General features: G+C 32.6%; 1 protein-coding gene across 1 annotated transcript; it reads right to left on the bottom strand.

Moving 5' to 3' along the window:
* Positions 1-185: 185 nt before the first annotated feature.
* On the bottom strand, positions 186-16,593 carry LOC139495847 (uncharacterized). The gene is made up of 7 exons (XM_071284253.1): positions 16,537-16,593; positions 11,344-11,758; positions 8,485-9,351; positions 4,496-4,579; positions 3,934-4,020; positions 2,052-3,227; positions 186-1,137 (listed from the first exon to the last, which is right to left on the bottom strand). The coding sequence occupies exons 1-7, from the start codon at positions 16,570-16,572 to the stop codon at positions 404-406; spliced, it is 3,399 nt and encodes a 1,132-aa protein (XP_071140354.1). The 5' UTR covers positions 16,573-16,593; the 3' UTR covers positions 186-403.
* Between the last annotated feature and the right edge of the window lie 5,063 nt (positions 16,594-21,656).

Below are 21,656 nucleotides of genomic sequence, written 5' to 3'. Positions count from 1 at the left end.
AGTGACGTTTTCTAAAAACTGTGTAGCTCTTACATACCGAATGAGTCGGAAAATATATGTACGTTTTGCAGATGAAGTTTCGTATAATGCTGCTAGGTGGGGCAAATTTACAAGTCACAGATGCTTGTACTGAGATGACCACTTATATGTTGGAATAGAACATACAACTACAACTAAAAAAAAAATTGGCTCACGAGATTTATTTTTGGCATGTCGTGAAAATAAAACATATTATATCTATTATTTTAGTATTTATACATGTAATGAGAACGACGTTGTTGGCCTATTGAAAATTACATTTAAGTGTTTATTTAAATTACAGAAGTTAGGTGCACAATATATGCATAATCTTGTTTCATTCATTAAACATCAAATAAAGTTTTTTTTACAATGGTTTGATATTTTACTTGATTCTTATTTTGAAATGTTTAAGAATGTCCTTAATAGGAGTTGCAATGCAACCTCCTTGTGGATGGTCAGCGATTGCCATTCCAATACAACCTTGAACTGGACTAAGTACATATATACACGTGCCCGAATCACCGGGTTTGAACGGTATATTTGATATATAAAGCTGATTGTAAACTCTGCGCGATGTTCTTCTTATAGCCATATTTTGACCGGTCCTCCTCAGGAATGCTTCCTGCATATGGACATCATTTGTTATTTCTATAAATCTACTCTGTGTATTACAGAATATAACTTCATGAATAAAGCTGTCTATATCAACACCACCGGCACATTGAAATGTTGAATAAAGACTTTTTATCACGTCAAAAACGATTGATTTAATTTCAGATGAGATATTAGGATCACAGTTCTGTTCAATTTTCATTTTGATTGCAGTGTCGTCTGGAGGTACTACTTCAGGAATAAGTCGAAGAGACTGGATAACAACTTTTACATTAGTTTTGATTTCGTCGAGAATGGCCTTACTATATGTAACCTCGATTGATTCCAAATCAATATTTTTATCTTTATTTTCATGAACCTGTGTTCTGCTAGCGCTACTTGCGCCGCTGTCCTGACATCCTGAAATCGCTCCTACGCAGAAAGTATGTAATATTGGTTTTGGTGTGGAAAAGCATAGAGGTTTGTAGTCCACACAGTTATAATTAAGATACTCAGACTTCATTGCTGTAAAATAGGATATGTAAATATATTATATATGTTTAATTAGGAACATGGCAACTTTGTAGAGTATTTCAAAAGGCTGTCTGTAAAAACATAAAACAGCAATGATTTGCGCAATAACTGCATTGTTTGGTTTTATTTTCACTTTACTATAAATACGGGGTTCTTTTTGTATGACTACTGTTTGTTTATGCTTCTTTTGGTTCCTTTTTAAAATTTGTATGGGTGATTTTAGCCTTTCTGTAAATTCGTATTTCCAACATTTGAAAACTTTTAGTTAATAGAATTAGACGTCCTCTTTCTTAATCGTAATAATTACTAAGTCATGATAAGATTGTCAGATGTTAACAAATATGAAAATGGTTTTTGATACAACAAACATATTTCTTTTACCTAAACTATTTTAAATCAATTGAAACTTAAAATTTCAATTAAACAAACGTGTTGCAGGATCTCAATATTGAGGACTTCAAGTCCTAACCTCCTAATTGTACCTGTTCTAGTACCCCACTAATATATAATATTTCGGCTTGCCACGATGATACTGCTTCTCTGAGAAATGTGTTAATCACCGGATTTTTACTAACATACGCAAAACGACGGTTGCCACATGTGGATCAATCTTCCAGGGCACTTGAGATCACCCCTAGTTACTGGTAGTGTTCGTGTTGCTTTGGTATTTTGTTTTGTATGTTGTGTTTTGTGTACCGTTGTTTCTCTGTTTCTTTGTTGGTCTTTTGTTTCTGTTTTAGCCATGGCATTGTCAGTTTATTTTCTTCTTATGATTTTGTATGTCCTCTTGGCAACATGCTCTTTTTTTAACTTCGTATTTTTTGGAGAGGAATGCGCATTTTCTTGTTTTGCTTCATCAGCTTATGTCAGCAACCTAAGTTTTACGATTACTGAAAATTACTTACCTATATCTCTAAAGGATAACTGTCGTCCCTCTATATCAACATAATCTGTGCTTTTAATACTGTCTGTTTGTATTTCAACCAAAGCTGCGTCAATGCTTGTTTCCTTTTCGTTATCAACTTCGAATGCTATTTCTCTAATTTTCCCGCATATAAGTGAGGTTTTGTTCTTACTATATAGTTTAACTGATACGGTTTTTTCGTCATCAAGTGAAAGATTGTCCGATGCAAGTTCATCTGCGCTCAAGAATACGTGAAGGCATGTCAAAAATGCTTTATCTCCTCGCACCTGAACGAAACCACCAAGGGTGCCCCTTTTGTATTCATCTGTTCCGACCTGATTACCAACCTTCAGATTTGATAAAAAGTGAGGAGTTCCCTCCAAGACATCTGTTTGTAACCCATTTAACGTGCTTGGAAAGTGATTTTCTCCTATAGGTATAAATCCTTTCCTCTTACAGTATAGTTGAAAACACGATTGTTCAATGACCTTTGGTTTCTCGTTTAAAAATCCAGTTGACTTAAATGACGATTTGCAAATCAACGTCAAATTTGTGTGTTGAATAAAAAGGTGTTTTGCATCCACACCTGATATAGATGTTTTATTTGGAGAGTGAATTTTTCCGCTTGAATTTTGTACATGTTTGTGTATTTCACTGCGTTCTTCATTTTGGACATTTTCAATGATATAATGAATGTCAATTTTCCAAAAAGTGTCTGGTAGATCCGATCTAAAGGTTTTCATCTCAATATTAATTTGAATTTTGTCGGAACAAAATATTTGTTGTTCTCTAGATCTGTGACAATTGCAGGAAAACGCAGGCCAGATATCAGTTATTTTTTCCCGGATAGATTTATCGAGACTTAGAAATAACATCTTTGTTACGAACCAGGCTATTACTTTTGATGTCTCTTTGTCTTGGTTGGTCATTGACAAGGATAAACCTTTTAACAGATACTGATGACAGTTCTCCCATTGATCAGTTGTCATTTCAGTCATGATGGTCAGTAGCAATAGACATAAGCTGCAGTCTTTGTTTTCTACCACAGGTAAAAACATGTTTATCCAAAACGTAGATGGTATCGTTTTTCTTTCAACATGATGGGATGTGAACAAAAGTTTTGAAAAATCTGATATTTGGTTCCAACTAAATTCAATATCTGAAGAAATATCTGCAACTAAATTCATAAATGAATTACTGACAAATGAAAATGTTAACGACACAATTGAATTAAGCGTAGTGACCTTTCTTAACAATAGGTTTACTTATTCTTCATCTTCAAAAAGCAACTCCCGAAATGAACAAGACTTAAATTATTTTAGCAATGACCGTTTGTCTATATTTGGTTATATAGTTTTGACCTTGATCGGTACTTAAACATCAAGCCATGTTTGCTAATGTACTTTGACTTATGTCATTTTTCATTTCTTTATTGAAGCAGTTATTTGTTTTATAGATATTTACATTATATTATACAATGTTGACTGCTGCACCCCAATTTTAATGTATTTAGCTATTTTGTCTGTTTGATTTGCTATCACATTGTTGCTTATATTATGGAATTATTTGCGACTGTTGTTCAAGTGAGAGGTTTTACCAGCTATTCAACAAGATTCATTCGCCATTTTCTACATAAGGAAATTCCTGTCAGGAATATGAGATATGTTTACGATACGTAAGTTGTGTTTGTACTTTAGATTATGTCACCTTAAAAATGACTTCCTGTTTTGAATTTCTCTTGGGGTTCGTTAACTTTTTTAATTTGCATTTTGATAGTTTATTCATTAAAATAAGAGTACCGTTCTTTCTTTCCATATTCCATATACGTATTCAAAATGTCCATGAATGGAATGCTTATAATTCATTTTAGAGTCAATACCAACCTGAACTTATCATATTGGTATGGAGTCTTCGGTCGACGTCACAGTTAACAAAATAACCATTACATCTAATAAGTAAATTATTCAAACCTATAAAAAATAATCAGATGAAAACAAAAATCCAATTTTCAACGAAAATCAAGGTATATCATAGTGTTTCATTTATCAGATGTTATATGGTGAAATAAAAGACAGTTGTTTAACAATAATGTGTGAGCAACACTATTTAGGAGACATTATGCATTTTTTAAATATCACACCATACCTTATATTTAACAATGTTTAGATAAAAGATTTAATAAAAAAACCTAAGATGAAAGAACAGAGGCTACGTAGAGCCCGCAAAGCTCTAATGTTTAAATATTATTATTCCAATAGAGGAATATAAAGAAAAACTAAGAGAGATGTGGTATGGTTGCCAATGACACGATTAAATATACAGACATTCCAATGAAGTGGATATAATAATTGCTAGGCAACAGTAAGACCTGCAACAATGATAAAACCGGATTCCGTATAGTCGGCTTAAAAGGGTCCTAATTTATAAATGTAGCAACATTCTTACCTTTGAAATTGTCCATTTTTGAATTCTTCAAAATATATTTTGTTTTGACAGATGGGCCTTTCATGAATCTTTTTGAGATTTGTTCTACAATAAAACGAGAATTATTTATAATAATGAAAACGTTTCAGGTAAAACTAAACCCCACAAATATGAGGTGTTGCATCGGGGAACAAAAATATCTAAACTGTTATACCACTGTCCAAGGTTAGGGGGAGGGTTGGGATCCCGCTCACATGTTTAACCCCGCCACATTATTTTTGTATGTGCCTGTCCCAAGTCAGGAGCCTGTAATTCAGTGGTTGTCTGTTTGTGTTACATATTTGTTTTTCGTTGATATATTCGTTTTTTATATAAATAAGGCCGTTAGTTTTCTCGTTTGAATTGTTTTACATTGTCTTATCGGGGCCTTTTATAGCTGACTATGCGGTATGGGCTTTGCTCATTGATGAAGGCCGTAAGTTGACTATAGTTGTTAATGTCTGTGTCATTTCGGTCTCTTGTGGACAATTGTCTCATTGGCAAACATTCCACATCTTCTTTTTTTTTTTTTTTTTATATTAAAGATGCATTTAGGTGAATGTAGTACCGTGTACATGATGAATAAGAGAATGGTGCATAAGTTAAATGTAGGTTTCCTGTGGAAAAAATATTTTTTTTTTATTAAAAATAGCCGAACTGCTATGGAAATTCAAAACAGAATGGAAAAATGAAAAACTCAAACCAATTTAAAGGTAACACATAAACATATCTTTACAAGAGTTATATGATTATCTATCAACAGATATAAGAAAATTTAATAAAATGTATTCACAAAATAGTTGATCTTAACTTTGTCAATAGAAGAGGGACGAAAGATACCAAAGGGACAGTCAAACTCATAAATCTAAAATAAACTGACAACGCCAAGTCTAAAAATGAAAAAGACAAACAGACAAACAATAGTACACATGACACAACATAGAAAACTAAAAAATAAACAACATGAACCCCACCAAAAACTAGGGGTGATCTCAGGTGCTCCAGAAAGGGTAAGCAGATTCTGCTCCACATGTGGCACCCGTCGTGTTGTTTATGTAATAACAAATACGGTAAGTAGTCTAATTCGGTAGGTCACATTCATGAAAGGGAAGGGGATTGTAGTTACGACGTAAGGAACATATCCAATATCATTTGTGAAACGGTTATTCCACAACGGTCAACCAACTCGTGATGGCGTCCGTAAAATTTACGAATGGATGATTTCAACTTCACCATTTGGAACTCTTGATTTGATAGCTTCCTTGTAAGCAGCAACCCTCTATCAAGGAAATCATGATAGGAAATGCAAGCACAGGAATATCGTATCTTTTGGGAGATATATACCCCGTATGCAGGTGCTGCTGGAATGTTCTACGTGTATTTAAGGCATGACTATTATATTTGTTTCTCTATATGACGAAATGATATACAAAATGTGGATAACTCGCGAATCAGTTTATTTCTAAGTGTGCACCACATTTTGAAAGATTTTTTTCGATTAGACAGGACAAAAAAAAGATTACATTCAATCCTTATGATTTAATTTTAAATTCTATTTTTTTGAGAGTAAATCATGAAAGAAAACCGTTGGTGACGTCACGATCATATGACAAAAATATGTCTCTGAGCTGATAGACAATCAGATGACGTGTTACATCCAATATTGAATTATAACGTTTTAAAATTAAAGTTATATCAAGTTTTTATTGAATGCTAATTTGATTTGATGTTATAAAATATAAAAAGATATACACTGATATATTATTAATACCACTGCTGATGAACTGTTAGTCCCCGACAACACCATCTATTCAGAACGCCTTTTGTACTAACATGATTTAAAAACTTATTATCGTAAATGCTGAGTGATAATAAATAAAGAAAAATATTTACACAATGTGCAATTTCTTAGAAAATGACTTAAGAAAAAATAGGCTATTGCTGAATGTCACTTTTTACTACATCTTTCCTACCGTTTCTATGTTATCATACATCCCAGACTTGTAAACAGTTCAAGTTTGAGAACTTGTTTTAAAGATATTGGTTAAACCGTTTTATCATCAGTTTTGTATTTTTTTTTGCTTAAGAAAAATTTTCCTCAAAATAGGTCAATTTTTTGAATGACGTCATTGTTTGGTATATGACGTCACGAACGTCAAGTTATCATATTTTTTGGCACACTAAATGCAACTATAAAAAATACAAAACACACAAATAAATACAATAATAAACAAAATATTTTTAAAACAACAGCAAGCAAATTGTAAGGTAACCCAGTGCTTCGGATAAGTAATTGAGCAGTTCTTTTAATGCCTTTGAAACAAGACAAAAGTAGAACTGGAGGTAACCCAGTGCTATGGATAAGAAAACAGTTCATATAATATAATACTCTTCTGTTGAAATATATGATAAAGCGTATACTACATGACAAAATCCGTATCACATGCCGTATCACCCTCGACCAATATCATCCCTCGGGCTGATATTGATGTCTCGGGATGATACGACATATGATACGGATTTTGCCACGTATTATTCTCTATGTATCAGACTTAACATATTGCAAATGTACTGAATGTTTGCTTCCATAGACTGTACAGTTCATGCTATTGAATTGTACTTGTATTTATGGTTTACAAAAACTATGAAGTTTAATTCCTTCTCTTCTCGTTGAATTAATACTAAAATTAAGTCTTTTCATAGCAGAATATAGTATTATAAAAGTTTTAGACACCACTTTTTACTGTTCATAATGAAATAAAAAACAGCTTTATAAATCGAGTGCGTCTTATGTGCTTTTATGGATTTACCTTCAACAAGGACGATCAAACAAAACAAACAAGTGTTTACACGTTGAACGAGTCATCTGCTTTACTTAATATAATTAAATTCATGATACCAAGGTTTTACTACTTAAACTTATAAAACCAAAAAAACAATCATTGACCTATATAGTTGATCTACTGCTTATAGTATCTGAGACACAGACTTAATCACGGTACTTTAACCTTGATCACTGATCCATAAAATTAGGTCGAGGTCAGGTGAACCCTGCTAGGAACCAATTTACTAAATACAGTTACCTTATTACTCATAGTAAGAGAGTATTCATTTTTAAACACGAATTAGTCAATTGTACACGGACGACCTACTCACACTATCATTTTTGTTCATAGACCGTGAAATTTTGTCCAAAACTCTAATTTAGCATTAAGAATAAAAAGATCATATCACAGGGAACATGTGAACTAAGTTTCAAATTCATTAAAAACCACATTGACCAAAACTTTAAACCTGAAGTGGAAAAGACGTCGGACGGATAAAAAGGGACAAATAAACAAACACAATGACCGTAAAACCCAATGCCCCTTAGGCGTAAACAAATGATTATTTTCAAGCTGTTACTAAATCATAAAAACAAGCTGAAGGACAATGTACGTATGCTTTACGGAAACTTCGTAAGGTGTGTGTATCAAATATACGTAGCATCCAGGCCTCCTACGTTCTAGAATATAAAGCATTATACAAATTGATTACGCTGCCGCCGCCGTATTGTAATACATATGTCACGCATTCTGCGACTTTCGTTGTAGGCGAGACAAAAACGATTTTTCGGATTATCTTAATAACTAATCGGTAAAGTTAGAACCTAAGTTGTGTGTTCGATTCCTTTATTCATATCGGAGACTACAAGACTTTTGTGATAAATCATGCCAGTACTGACGAACCGATTCCCACGCAAATACAACCATTGGGACTAGCCAACTGCAGCAGCTTCGACAAAGTGCTAAACCCTGAAAAAAGTATCATTTCATGAATAAATGGTTTCGTAGCTAAACCAGTTCTAGTAAGCAGCATACGGATACGTCATGAAATACTTAATGACTGATAACCTAAAGCTACAATTCATTTGAGTAATCATACAGCAGAGAGCATCTTTTTTCTAAACATGTATAAGTAAGGTCACTTACGCTTTCTGTTAGATTGTTGTGGAAACATTACAGCCAAAACTCTATCCTGTTTTGATTTGATTAAAATGTCTTTAAGAAATTCTGTATCAAGATTTTGTCTACGTGATATGGTAAAAAGCAGTTCACGGTTTGCTTCTGCCGTGTCCCTTTTAGACAATTGTCTTAACCTTTGAAAGTCATCCTTGGTTATGTTACCAACTTGGTAGAGACAGTCTAAGACTGGATTAATTTCTAACATTGACACAAGCATTTGGAAATGTTCTCGTATTATTTCGTGTAATGGTTTAGAGTTTTCTGATTGCGATTCGTCTAGTTCTCGTTTACTATTCAAGTAAACAGAGTCAGGTACATATGATTGGTCGATCGAGGTTTGTTGTTGGGTACCTTCTTCAACTATTGAAATAACATTATCTGCATTACTTTGTCTTTCTTTAAGTCCACACCGTAGTTGGATTCTGCCTAACTCGAAAACACAATAAATTTGTTCAGTGTATAACTCTTTATTAATTGTACCATTTTCGTGATTGATTTTAACAGTCCCTTCAGTTGTCAGTTCTATCCGAATTTCATTTTTACATTTTGTTGGAATTTTTTCGAAATGGATAACAGGCAGTGACGTAATATCACAATATTTATCTGCGCTTGACATAAATTCCTCTGGGTTGGATTTCGATATTGCTAATTTAAAGCTACAATTTTTCGATGGTTTATTAATATTGTCGGCTTGAAAAGATAAAGTCTCCCCACGTTTTATTGGGTTCTTAACAAAACAAACTGCACATAAATATGGGTATTCCAAAGTTGCACATTCATCTTCCGTTGAAATATTTTCACCTTTATTGGGCGAGAAGTTAAAGCCTTTAGAACCTGAAAAAATAGAAATATTATCACGATTTATTTAAATTTAAAACAAGTATAATCATGGATATAAGAATATGTGGTATGAGTGCCAATGAGACAACTCTCCATACAAGTCCCAGCTTGTAAAAGTAAACCATTATAGGTATAAGTACACACATGTCTTACACATAAACTAGCAAGGACCGAACACAGTTTCCTAGACTAGACGTTTAATTTATAATACCAGATTTCATGATACATACTTAAAATTGAGAATGGAAATGGGGAATGTGTCAAAGAGACAACAACCCGACCATATAACAGACAACAGCAGAATGTATATTTATAAAAAGAAGAAACAAAAATCATACGTCTGCAACAGCTGACTCGTTGCCGTTTTTTTAAACACTGCCCTTATATACAGTGCCCATGTAGTGCGATTTTTGTTCACAAAATTCACACAATTATTTCAATTTACTAGTTACGATGATTTAGAACGAAATATCCGGTTGTGAAGATTTTACTCCATTTGCTCCTTTCGTACTTTTTATAAAACTCTTCTCTGTTACTTTTGTTAAGATGTTTGTTATGGTATTTATTTTGTGTGGGGATATACGTTTATTGTTATTGCTGTTTTTATCATTCAAGAACCACTGTTACACGCGATGTTATGTAAAACAATAACCGCCTCGTTGTTACACATCGTAATGGTCATTGGGTATTATTATGTGATGTACTGAGAGTATCGACTAACAGGAAGTCACTGTCTATGTATATATATAATGACAGTTCAACTGAACAAAATAAAGACCCGAATAAAACATGAAATTATTAAACAAAACACTTAAATGTTCAGCGGGTAATACTATCGTCAAACAGATATTTATATTACCCAGCAGACTTCAAAATCGCTTACACGGTACAAGCCAACCTAATAAAGTTTCATGTGAAAATCTCATTATTAACCCTTATTAAAATACTACAGCTGTTTAGGTATGTAACGGAATTGATTGACCGACAGACAGAAAATGTGATTGCAGTATATATTTGGGTGTGGATGAGGTTTACAGAATAGTTAATAATGGGCAAATAAATCATCTTCGCTAGCCAAGGGTTACGATCCACTCCCGTTCTCTAAGCAGTCGAAACTCGCTGCATTCAATCAAAATGCGCCTCTAACATGATCAAGTGTAAATGTAGAAAGTGTTTGTAAACAATTGCTACGTGTTTATTGTGCAACAAATGAAGAGAATCGGAGTGGATCGTAACCCTTGGCTAGCGAAGACGAAAATAAATAAGGAATAGAGAATAATTAGCAAAATAAAATAAAGAATAGAGAATTGAAGGGTGCTAAAATATGAAGAATAACTACAAATATTAAAGAATATTTTATATTTTAACAGAAAAGAACAATTTCAAGTAATTACAGAATAACCATTAGTTTTAAGATAAAACATAATGAGCGAAATATCAAAGAATACAAAAATAAAGGACCTCCATCCATACCGGCCTTATATATATGGCACTCACAACGTAATTTGGTTGTAATGATACTAGTATTAAAATTTACAATTCATTATTGTGTAATGAAAAGCTTTGAAATTTATTCACAATTTGTCCAGACTGATTAGAATACAGATTCATGCTTTCCTTACATGGATCTGACAATTCTCTGTTCCTATTTCTTTTTTCTGTTTTATGAAACATTTTGAAGATTCGCTAGGCAAGGGTTGTGATCCAGTCCCCCGGAGAGGAGGGGCTGAATCGTAACCATTGGCTACCGACGATGGAGTTTCAGATTCTTGAAAGCAAAGCACAGGATCTATATTATAATCATATTGCAACTTTCCTAGACTTGGGTCAATTTAAGAGATTGACAAAATGTATTGACATATTTTTTGTTGTCGAAGAACTTATTTTGACTTTAGCATGTCGTTTTGTTGTGTTGTTGTCTCATTGCAGTATAACCCTTATGTCTTTCCTATACTAAATAATGCATGTACAAATGTATAATCGTACCTATTGTGACTTTGAGGTCCCCAAATAAAATATTGACTGTAATCCAGATGCTCTGTTCTTTATCAACTTTTGACTTTGAGTTTCTGTTCTCAGCTTCTGTAATTATTCTATCCCCTTCTTTGGATCTTTTTATTTTGGTTGTCCCTATTTGCTTGTAGATTCTAGCCGTCTGTATAACAGTAAGTTCTTTTATATTTCCCACGTGACTGACATCTGTTATTGTTATAGGATCTATGGAGATAATCCCAACCTCAGCATGACCTTTTCCACTGAATGTTAGAAAAATCTCTTCGTCAGGAGATAAAGACTTGTCAATAAAGAAACGACCTCCAGAATCATTGTTAATCCATGAAGCGGTAGAGCCATCGATACAAATGTTCCTGCCGCATGTTGGTGAAAACAAACACTCGCCGTCCTATAAGAAAAACATTGCCAATTTAATGAGTTTTTTAAAAGACGTCAAAACATTTATTTATACTTTTATTTTAATGGCCACGTACTAATACATTCACATTGAGTGGTAGTTTTTCTCTAAACGTGCACTGCCAAAATTTTCACAAAACTGTGGTCGACATTAAACTCACAACAATGTTTAAGATAACTGGAGAGAATGGGAAAACTCTGCTCTGGTTCACAAGGGGGGGGGGGGGGGGGGGCACTCTTGTTTACAGGACCGTGACTTCAATGATAAAACAGAATAAACGAACAGACACAGTGTATAGTGCATATATAACATTACACACTACAAGATAACCACCGACAGAGATCTTAACATATGATAGGGACCAAGGATATCAGAATATAGCTAGAAAAAAATATTTGCAAGGAAAGATAAGACGCAGACACAAATAAAAATGAACAACACAGTACTGGTAAGTATTGTGTTTCCAAAATTATCTCGAAACCCTTTCGTTTTCTTTTAAACTCAGACAACACAGTATTCAAAGAATCACTGAAACATTTTTTCTGTCTATTAAGAGATAATAAAAACAAATGTAGTGTACACTGAATAATCCGCGTACCGTGTTATTTTAAAGTGTGCACAACATTTTTAATGTCATTTCAAATAGACAGAAAAATTATTACAGTCATTACTTTTAATTTAATTCTGAATTGCATTTTAAACCGGAGTAAATCATTTTAATTTTTGTTTTTAACGTAACAATATCTCTATTGCATATTTGCTGTAACAACTTACTTGGTTTACAGCTTATAATTTAATATCCCTCATGTTAGTTTAACTTATATTTTAGGTAAGATAATTTGGTAAGTAAATCGGAATAAATCATGAAAAAACGTTATTAACGTCACAGTCACATAACAAAATTATGTCAACTATATGATAGACAAAACACTGTCAGCCAATCAGAAGACGTGTAACATACAAAAATGTAATCATTTACTGACGTTTTATTAATAGTCTTTTTGATCTGAGCATTTTTTTTAAATGTTTTTTTTTAGAAGAATATCCGACATTATTAAAAATATAGTGCTGTCAGTAACTATATTTTGTCTGTCTATGAAGAATAACATAAAAAAAGTGTGGTGCACACTGAATTACCCGCGTAAAAATATTACAGTCACTCTTTGTAATCTAATTAAAAAATCTATTTCAAGCCCGGTCAATCATGAATAAACGTTGATGACGTCACGGTCTTATGACAACATTATGTCTAAAACACTGTCAGCCAAAAAGAAGACGCATAACTTTCAAAACTAAATTATATGGATATATAATCATTATTCATTACTAACCTATTAAGTCATTGGCAACTGCCAACTGCCTCCAAGGTTGCCCAGAGCAAAGAAATATGTAGATAATTTGATGTTATATGAGTGTCAATGAGACAACTCTGCATCCAAGACACATTTTTTTTTTAAATTTGACCCATTTAACGATCTGAGAAATACAACTTTAAGGTTTTTCTACCCTTGGAATAGATTTCCTAAGATGTATTTAGCAACTTTTTCGAAATGGTCCTTTGCTCTTGAACTTCGTTCTTTATTTAAATTTTTTTTAAATTTTTTTTTTCATTCGAGTGTCTCCGATTAGTCTTTTGTAGACGAAATGCGCGTCTGGCGTTATTTTGTAATAGCCCAGTATAAAAAGTTTATTTGGTTATGCAGTATGTTTTAGTACGCAACAACGTCGGTTGGAATGAGGACGATCAACCTCGGAGGTAGTTGGCAATGACTAAATAGGTTAGTAATGAATACTTATATTAAGTAATGGTTATAAGCCGATAACAGTCCATTCTGTAAAATATTGAACAGAATGGACTGTAAGTGGCTTGTATAATACTTAAAACATTGTTGAGCACGTCAAGAAGATAAAACAAAAGAAAAAGCAAGCAAAAATTTTCATTTAGTATGTAAATTGTTTTGTGAATAAACTATTACATTAAAATATATCTTACATGTTGGCCCCTTTAAACAGTAGATCAACTTAACAAATAGACAAAAAGAAAATACAGCTAATGGTAAACTTATACATGTATTGCTATATGAATAATAAGACACAGGATATGCGTATCATGATTTTTGCGTTCGCAATGACAACTCATAGTTTCCGCTCATAGTTTCTGCGAATACCTTTACATGCGTTTTTTTGGTTTTAAAATGGATAAAGTGATGAAATTATATTCTAAAACGAAGAAAGAGATGCCGTTATTAGTTATTGTGTGGTTTCAAACGTTGGATTAAAGTTAAATGTGTATTCAGTATCTATTCTGATCCATTATTTCAATGGTGATTACAAAGAGAATACAGTCAAAGCAGCTAATAATGGCAAGTTTTATATATATTATATTTCAAAATGTAGTCCTCTCCTATTAGTTTCCTGTTTCTTCTCGGGTTGTATGTTTTACAGGGTTAATGAGAAAAAAAACCCGAATAGCATATGAAGACAGGTCCATATCGAGTGCACCGCAGTCGATTTTATTTTTAAAATACATAATTAATATGAACAAACGAAGAGCTAACAACATGCAATCAGTTATCTTCTTTAGTTAGAATTTTCAAGAAACTATTATTGTTTACCCAAACGGTACCACCTTAACAGCTGAATACCCCCTTTCTATGTGCTTTGTCTCTGTCAGGTTGTATCGCTCTTTTTTTCGTTCATTTGTGTATTGCGTCCCTTGTGTTTTAAAATGTTACCGAAACATAATTTTGTCTATTTTCTTTTGAAAAAAATACTTTTATAAAACGATCACTGCGAACAAAGTGCGAATCGGACACACGATTGGTTTGTTTGACAGATACAATGCGGTAATGTCTTCCTTTATTCTGCTTCCCATATTCATCTTCGTTCATAAGCGATGTGTTGTATTATAGTTGCATTATTTTCATATTTAAACAATAACTTAAAAAAGACAACAACTTGTAAATCAACGTCGAAAACTGAAAATTCTAAAATGTATTATAGTCCCCTAGTAGATGAAGGCAAAACTAGATTCACACTTTGTACACAGGATTAGGTTTAGGATGTTGGCGGCCCTTGTATTGCGGCATGATCTATCAAATTTAAGAAGCATTATTTCAAAAGTTCAAAAAGGCAACAAAAACAAGACGGGCAAAAAAAAAAACAACCTTACAATGTGCATAATCAACTTATTGAAAATGTGCAAAAAGAGGCAACCCCAAAACATGAGAAAAATGGATGTGATATAAGTATTGGTAGTGTTAAAAATCAATTTGAAAGTGATTTTTTCCTCATAAAACTGTTTTGATGAGTGACAAAATTATTGTAATGGAAGTTGACTTTAATACAATGTTTCTTTTTTAATTGTCATTTGTTCTTTGGTTGTATTTTTCTTTACATGATGAAAACAATTAGGGTCATTAATACTTTTTCTATTTCAGTGATTGAACTATCATTTACCTGTAAGAATCATTTATGCTACTTTTAGCTGTCCAATATTTTTAAGAAAGGAGAGGTATATTCTTAAAAATATTGGACAGCTAAAGGTAACATAATGGTTTCTTACAGGTACATGATAGTCCAATCACTGAAATAAAGAACAGGTAAAACAATAGAATGACGTCACAACAATGTTTTAAATGACTGTTATAAATAATATGAGAATATGATATTCGAGAATTATGAATGTCTGTGTAACGTCCAGTGGCTACTATTACATGCAGAGTGAGGATCTAATTGTTTAAAAAACCGGTAAGTTAAGTCGCAGTTTTCAAGTGCTACTTAACACTTTTGACAGTTTTCAGGAAGACATGCCTTCCACAGGAGGACATGCCATCCCTTGGTCCATTGAACCATATTTTGATTCAAACTAGATAAGTATGTGCTATCTAGTTCTCATTGTATACAAGCTTATCAGAGTGAAAGTTTAGCAAAATATTAAGTATGCTGGTCTTTGTATGTTATGTTCTGTATTTTATTGATATTGGTTCGCAAATAATTATGTACTTTATTGGACAGATGTAACATTAACGAAGGCTAACACAGAAGTCCGTTTGAACCAATAATAGGCACCATAATAATTTTGCAGTTAGGTAAAACCTTAGGAAAACAGTGTTTGCTTTATTTAGTTCTGTACATGAAAGCCTTTGTTAGCTATAAACATGATAAAATCATTGGTAAATGAGGAGTTTCTTTTGATAATTCTTTTCTGGACTGGAGTAATTTAAGAGTTATACATATTGTATCGAGACCTATCTCTGTTTTCTAAATTTCATTTTTTTTTTACTGCATTGTGAAAGTAGGGATTATTTTTACCTGTGTTTGTTTTCACTTCCATGGTAAAAATATAAGAGTTGTCTAATCCTACTGGATACCGAATATTGAACAATCTATATCATATTGTTAAAATATTTTATCATATGATATTGAAATTTAAATGTTATTCAACGTCACACGTTGCTGTTTGAGGCCTAGTGACTCAACATTTTTAAATTTACATGTTTTGACAAAAGTGTGGTTTCCTGGTGTCCTCAGAGTTTTATCAGCTGAAATACTATCAGAACCTCTAATATACACATTGGGTTATGATATCATAAAGTTTTGTAAGAATGGTCTACAAACAACAACTTATCAAATTGGCCCTGTTGTGTAATACTGTTTTACATTCAAGGATAATTGACCTAAACCTCTTTATCTTACCACTGTTAACTCATTGTAAAGCCACTGTAAAAAGGAAAAAATATCAAAGTTATTAATTGTTGAAAACTTACAACTTCTTTTCTTTCTTCCATTGGTCCTTCGGCCATACTGTTCGGGTTTTCGACGACACAGGTGAGTTATTTTATAGAAATTAAATTCCACATTATATTCAGGAGTGCGTCTATTCAATTTTTGTAAAAGGCATTGAAGTTTAAATATTAAATATATAAATATATATGGTTCACCTTGAATGCTCCAAAACAGTGTATTTTACTATTTAACAATGACAGTGAATGGAGATTGATTTAATGATTGTCGCTTGTTAAACGACCAATGACAAGTATTGCATCCATATTCAGGATAATATACAAGTTTATTATAGGTTGATCGAACTGCCGGATTAAAGGCAATAAATTTCCACTGCAACTGGAATGTGTTGGTATATTATATACTTGTTGTTCTCTCTATCTCGTTCATTTTCCCTTAATTGTTACATTAACGATTGCAACTAATCATCAAATGTTAACATCCCATGAATAACACGACAATTACCTGACTTACTTTTTACGGCTTTGTCGTACATGTCTATAATTAAACTCATCATAGATACCAGGATTTTGTATGTATGTGTAACCCTGGAAGTGAATATAGATATAGAAGTCGTAGTTCCCCTTTTCCCTATTATTGAATCCTGACTGTATCTACTTGCATTTCAAGCCACAGCTCCAAATCCATTTTCTGTTTAGGAATTCTTGATGAAAATAAACCCAGAAAAGCGGTAAGAACATTATTTAGAGGATTACAAACTACTGACGTTTCATTGATTCAAGATTAATGTACTATCTTATATTACAAATTACAATGTACTAGTCTTTATTATATACCAAAATCACCTTAAGCTATGGGTTTTTGTTGGCATTTGAATACATACAAGGTAGCGACCCGTAAGTTTATGATATATATATATATATATATATATATACTAGTTTACACCGGGCAAAACACAGGATCGCATAGTGGCTTAGGTTTGTTCCGACATTAAGTTGGCGTTATTGGAATGTAGAATGGTAGGATTTTATATCATTTCTTCTTGAGTTCCTTAAGTACCAAACAGCATCATTTTATAAGTTTTCATTTACTGTGGATTCATTTACTTTCGTAGGTATAAATTGTCATGGATTGCTGAAAACTTGCATAGTCGTTGATATTTAATTTCGTTATTTTACCAATCTCTGTATACAAAGCCATATTGAAAATATGTTATGAGTTGATCATTTGAATTCGGGGTTCATCTGCAACCACGAAACTTACGAAAATTGGTATCCAACGTGTAATAATGAATCGACAGTGTTTTTTTGCTTAGCTAATTGCTTCGTGTTTCTTGTGTACTATACTATTATCGTGAAGTTTTTTTTCAGACTTTGCTTTTATCAAACTTGTTTTATCTATAGTAAATTGCTTTACTGATTGTGATGAAAAGGATAATCGATATCTTTAATGCTAGTTTTCTATTGCCACAACTTCTTGTGTATGTCTGTTTTAGAAACCGCCCAAGTAATGTTTTTGTGACGACATGAGATTTTCGAATCAATTTGACTCAAGGGCAATTGTTGTTAATTGAAGATCTTTGATTATAGAAAACGGTTCACTCCGTTACCTTTTTTCTTGAATAAATATGCGTTATTTTTTTCAAAGTCTTTTTTATAGTTGTTTTAAACCGTATGTCGATCTCCATATGTCTGTTTGGTTATTCGTATTGCGAATATAAACCTTTCTTTGTAAATCGTAGTGATTTGGTATTTTGTGGATAGTTTTTTCATTTGTAATCCAACAGGATAATCGTTTTTCATATTGATCGTAGTTGTCGTTTGCAATGTTTTGTACATGAATTCTATAGGGCAATGCTGAAGCTTGAAAAGTCTCTCATCTGAATTTTGGCATATGTCTAATGGCAATCATATATACTTCCCTGTTTTGTTTTTCAATCGCATCCAATGTACTAATAAGTGCACTTTCTTTCTTTTTCATTTTAAACATATGAAAATACTTCTGTGTTTTTCTAGTATGTAAAAATCTCATTTATAAATCTATACAATCAATTAAATAATCGGCCAATCAATTAATTTATCAATAGAAATTGGCTACGTTTAAGAATATTTGTTGCCTAAAAGTATTTTCTAAGAAGAAACACTGAAGTTCCAATTATGAAGTTTTATTTCAAAACTGTAAATTTTTGGATCTGTCACAGGGTAAATTGCCACTTGGTCCTAATTTATAGGGAGTTGATAATTGTGACGATATTAATAAAGTTGCAAACCGTTTATTCACACTGAAAATACATAATTATAATAAACATTTATTTCAAATGTTAACTTGAAGTTTCCTTTTAATATGAATGTATGAATGAATGCGTAAAAGGTAGTAAATATATAGTACACACAACATGTACTATAGTACTAGTATATAGCTGTACTCTAATAAATAGCTACGGTGACATATAGAAAGCTATATATTCTTTTATAATTGTGCATTTGTAATAAAGTACGTCCCTTTTACTTTAAAATCCACAATTACTTGTTAGGCAAAAAAATCAATAAGAACTTCGATTTAACTTTTAATACAAATTTTACATCAAAAATAATTATTAAATAACATCAAGGTAAAAAGGTAAAACATAATTATCATAATTCATTTTAAAAAATGATATAATTATACAATAATATTTTAATAGAGTAATCGATTTGTTTCTTTGTACAGCTCTCTATAATTTTTTAAAGACTGACTAATCCTGTTGTTTTCTACTATTCACAGCTGCATCATATGCGCAATCGAACTATCTAGCATTTAACCTATCGCTCTATCTTCAAGTCATTAAAACTGTTGTCATCTCTTAATGCTATGTCAATCTCAATTTAGAATATCATCCGTCCCCTTCCCTTTCATAATTGTTGCCTACCGAATAAAACTATTTACCGGATTTGTTATCTCATAAGCAACACGACGGGTGCCACATGTGGAGCAGGATCTGCTTACCCTTCCGGAGCACCTGAGATCACCCCTAGTTTTTGGTGGGGTTCGTATTACTAATTCTTTAGTTTTCTGTGTTGTGGCATGTGTACTATTGTTTGTCTGTTTGTATTTTTCATTTTTAGCCATGGGGTTGTCAGTTTATTTTCGATTCATGAGTTTGACTGTCCCTCTGGTATCTATCGTCCCTCTCTTGATCAATTGTAATACGTATGTAATTAATACCGGCTGATGTTTTATCGATAAATAGTCCAGCTTATTTTCAACATCTCAGCCCCTACTTGACCAATTGTTTTGCTTATTTACATAATCTCTGGTCCTACTTGATCAATTGTCATGCTTATTTACAACATATCAGCCCCTACTTTATCAATTGCTCATTTACATAATATCAGCCCCTACTTGATCCATTTTCAGGCTTATAAACACAATAATATCAGCCCCTTTTTGATCAACTTTCATGCTTATTCACAGAATTTCAGCCAATACTTGATCAATTGGCATGTTTATTTACATAATATCAGCCCCTACTTGATCAATTTCTCATTTACATAATAACAGTCCCTACTTGATCCATTTTCAGGCTTTTTAACATAATACCAGCCACTATTGGATCAATTATCATGCTTATTTACATAATCTCATCCCCTACTTGATCAATTATCATGCTTATTAACATAATCTCAGCCCCTTCTTGATCAATTGTCATGCTTATTTACATAATATCAACCCCAACTTGATCCATTTGAAGGCTTATCGACGTACTCCTAACCCCTACCTGATCCATTGGCAGGCTTATTTACATAATATCAGTCCTACTTGAACAATTGTCATGCTGATTTACATAACATCAGCCTAAACTTGATCCATTATCAGGCTTATTAACATAATATCAGCCACTATTTGATCAATTGTCATGCTTATTTACTTAATATCAGCCAATACTTGATCATTTGTCATGCTTATTTACAAAATATCAGCCCCACTTGATCAATTGTCATGCTTATTTACATAATGTCAACCCCAATTTGATCCATTTGCAGGGACGAACGACAAACAACAATCAATTGGTATCAGAACACTTATCAATTTTAAATAAAAACATCAGTGCTGACGCATGACCATGAAAATACAATTACGTCAGCAACGTTTAAACGGATGCATAATTTTAACCAAACCTATCCGTAATTTATCTCGCATTTGTTTACTCATTACAAGATAAATTACAAAATTTAATGAGCATCCAATAATAATAGCGATGTTACGATAATTAGTTAGTATTCTAAATAATTCCCATGCATTGCTTATATTCTGCTGACTTAGTATATAAGCGAACGTTCGGACAACAAACGCTGATTCTGATAACAAACATATGATACAAATGACAACTACTGATATTGCTGATGTCCGATGTCTTTTCTGAACAGTCAAATTATCAGTCCAAGGGAGATTTCTTCTCATGATTGTTAATTTGCATATTATATAAATTGTGCATAAAGCAACTACTAAGCATGCTAAGATAGAACACCCATTAACTATATAATTCAAATATACGTACAACTCAAACCCACGATCACTATATTCTAAATCAATACAGCATCTGCCATTAATCGGCTCCAAAAAGATAGGCTCAAAAACACTTATAAGTGCCGAAAATATACAAAAACTACAGATAAATATCAAGATAGAACATACTGCACTGCTTTTGTTACTTATATAATATTTACTCCTAATTGGAAATAGAAGAGCTGCAGTTTTCTGTAAACTTAGAAGTGTTGTCAAAAGAATAGACACAAAATGAAAGCCAAAAGCTAAGTTAGGAAAAAGCATGTTCATTGAACATTCTGAAATGTCAAATAGATACCACCTTGGCACTGTTGTGCTGTAATCAACGTGGTGACCATATTTTGTATTGATTATTACAGTTGAAATGGTCATCATGACCGCAGTAGTGCTATCTGATATTGCCAAAGCTGACAAAAGAATGGTCACTGGTGTTCGATTCTCCTTTTGTAGAAATATAAATAAAACAAATCCGTTTACCAATATTACAACCAGTGCTACTGCTGAAGTTATGTACATAATTGTTGAATGTGGCAGAAAAGTACCTGCCTCCTCGTATCGGCCTAAACCATTGCATCCTAAGTAGACTTCAAAACATGTG

The sequence above is a fragment of the Mytilus edulis genome, chromosome 11 (assembly GCF_963676685.1).
Source record: "Mytilus edulis chromosome 11, xbMytEdul2.2, whole genome shotgun sequence".
NCBI classification, from domain to species: domain Eukaryota; kingdom Metazoa; phylum Mollusca; class Bivalvia; order Mytilida; family Mytilidae; genus Mytilus; species Mytilus edulis.
This window is presented reverse-complemented; position numbering and strand designations above follow the sequence as displayed.

Bases quoted from the DNA above. Each gene is read 5' to 3' on its own strand.
- LOC139495847 (XM_071284253.1), bottom strand. From the start codon at position 16,572: ATGGCCGAAGGACCAATGGAAGAAAGAAAAGAAGTT. The intron at 11,759-16,536 runs GTAAGTTTTCAA...TTTTTCTTATAG, and splicing joins TGGAAGAAAGAAAAGAAGTT to GACGGCGAGTGTTTGTTTTC. The intron at 4,580-8,484 runs GTAAGTGACCTT...GTTTTATTGTAG, and splicing joins ACAACAATCTAACAGAAAGC to AACAAATCTCAAAAAGATTC.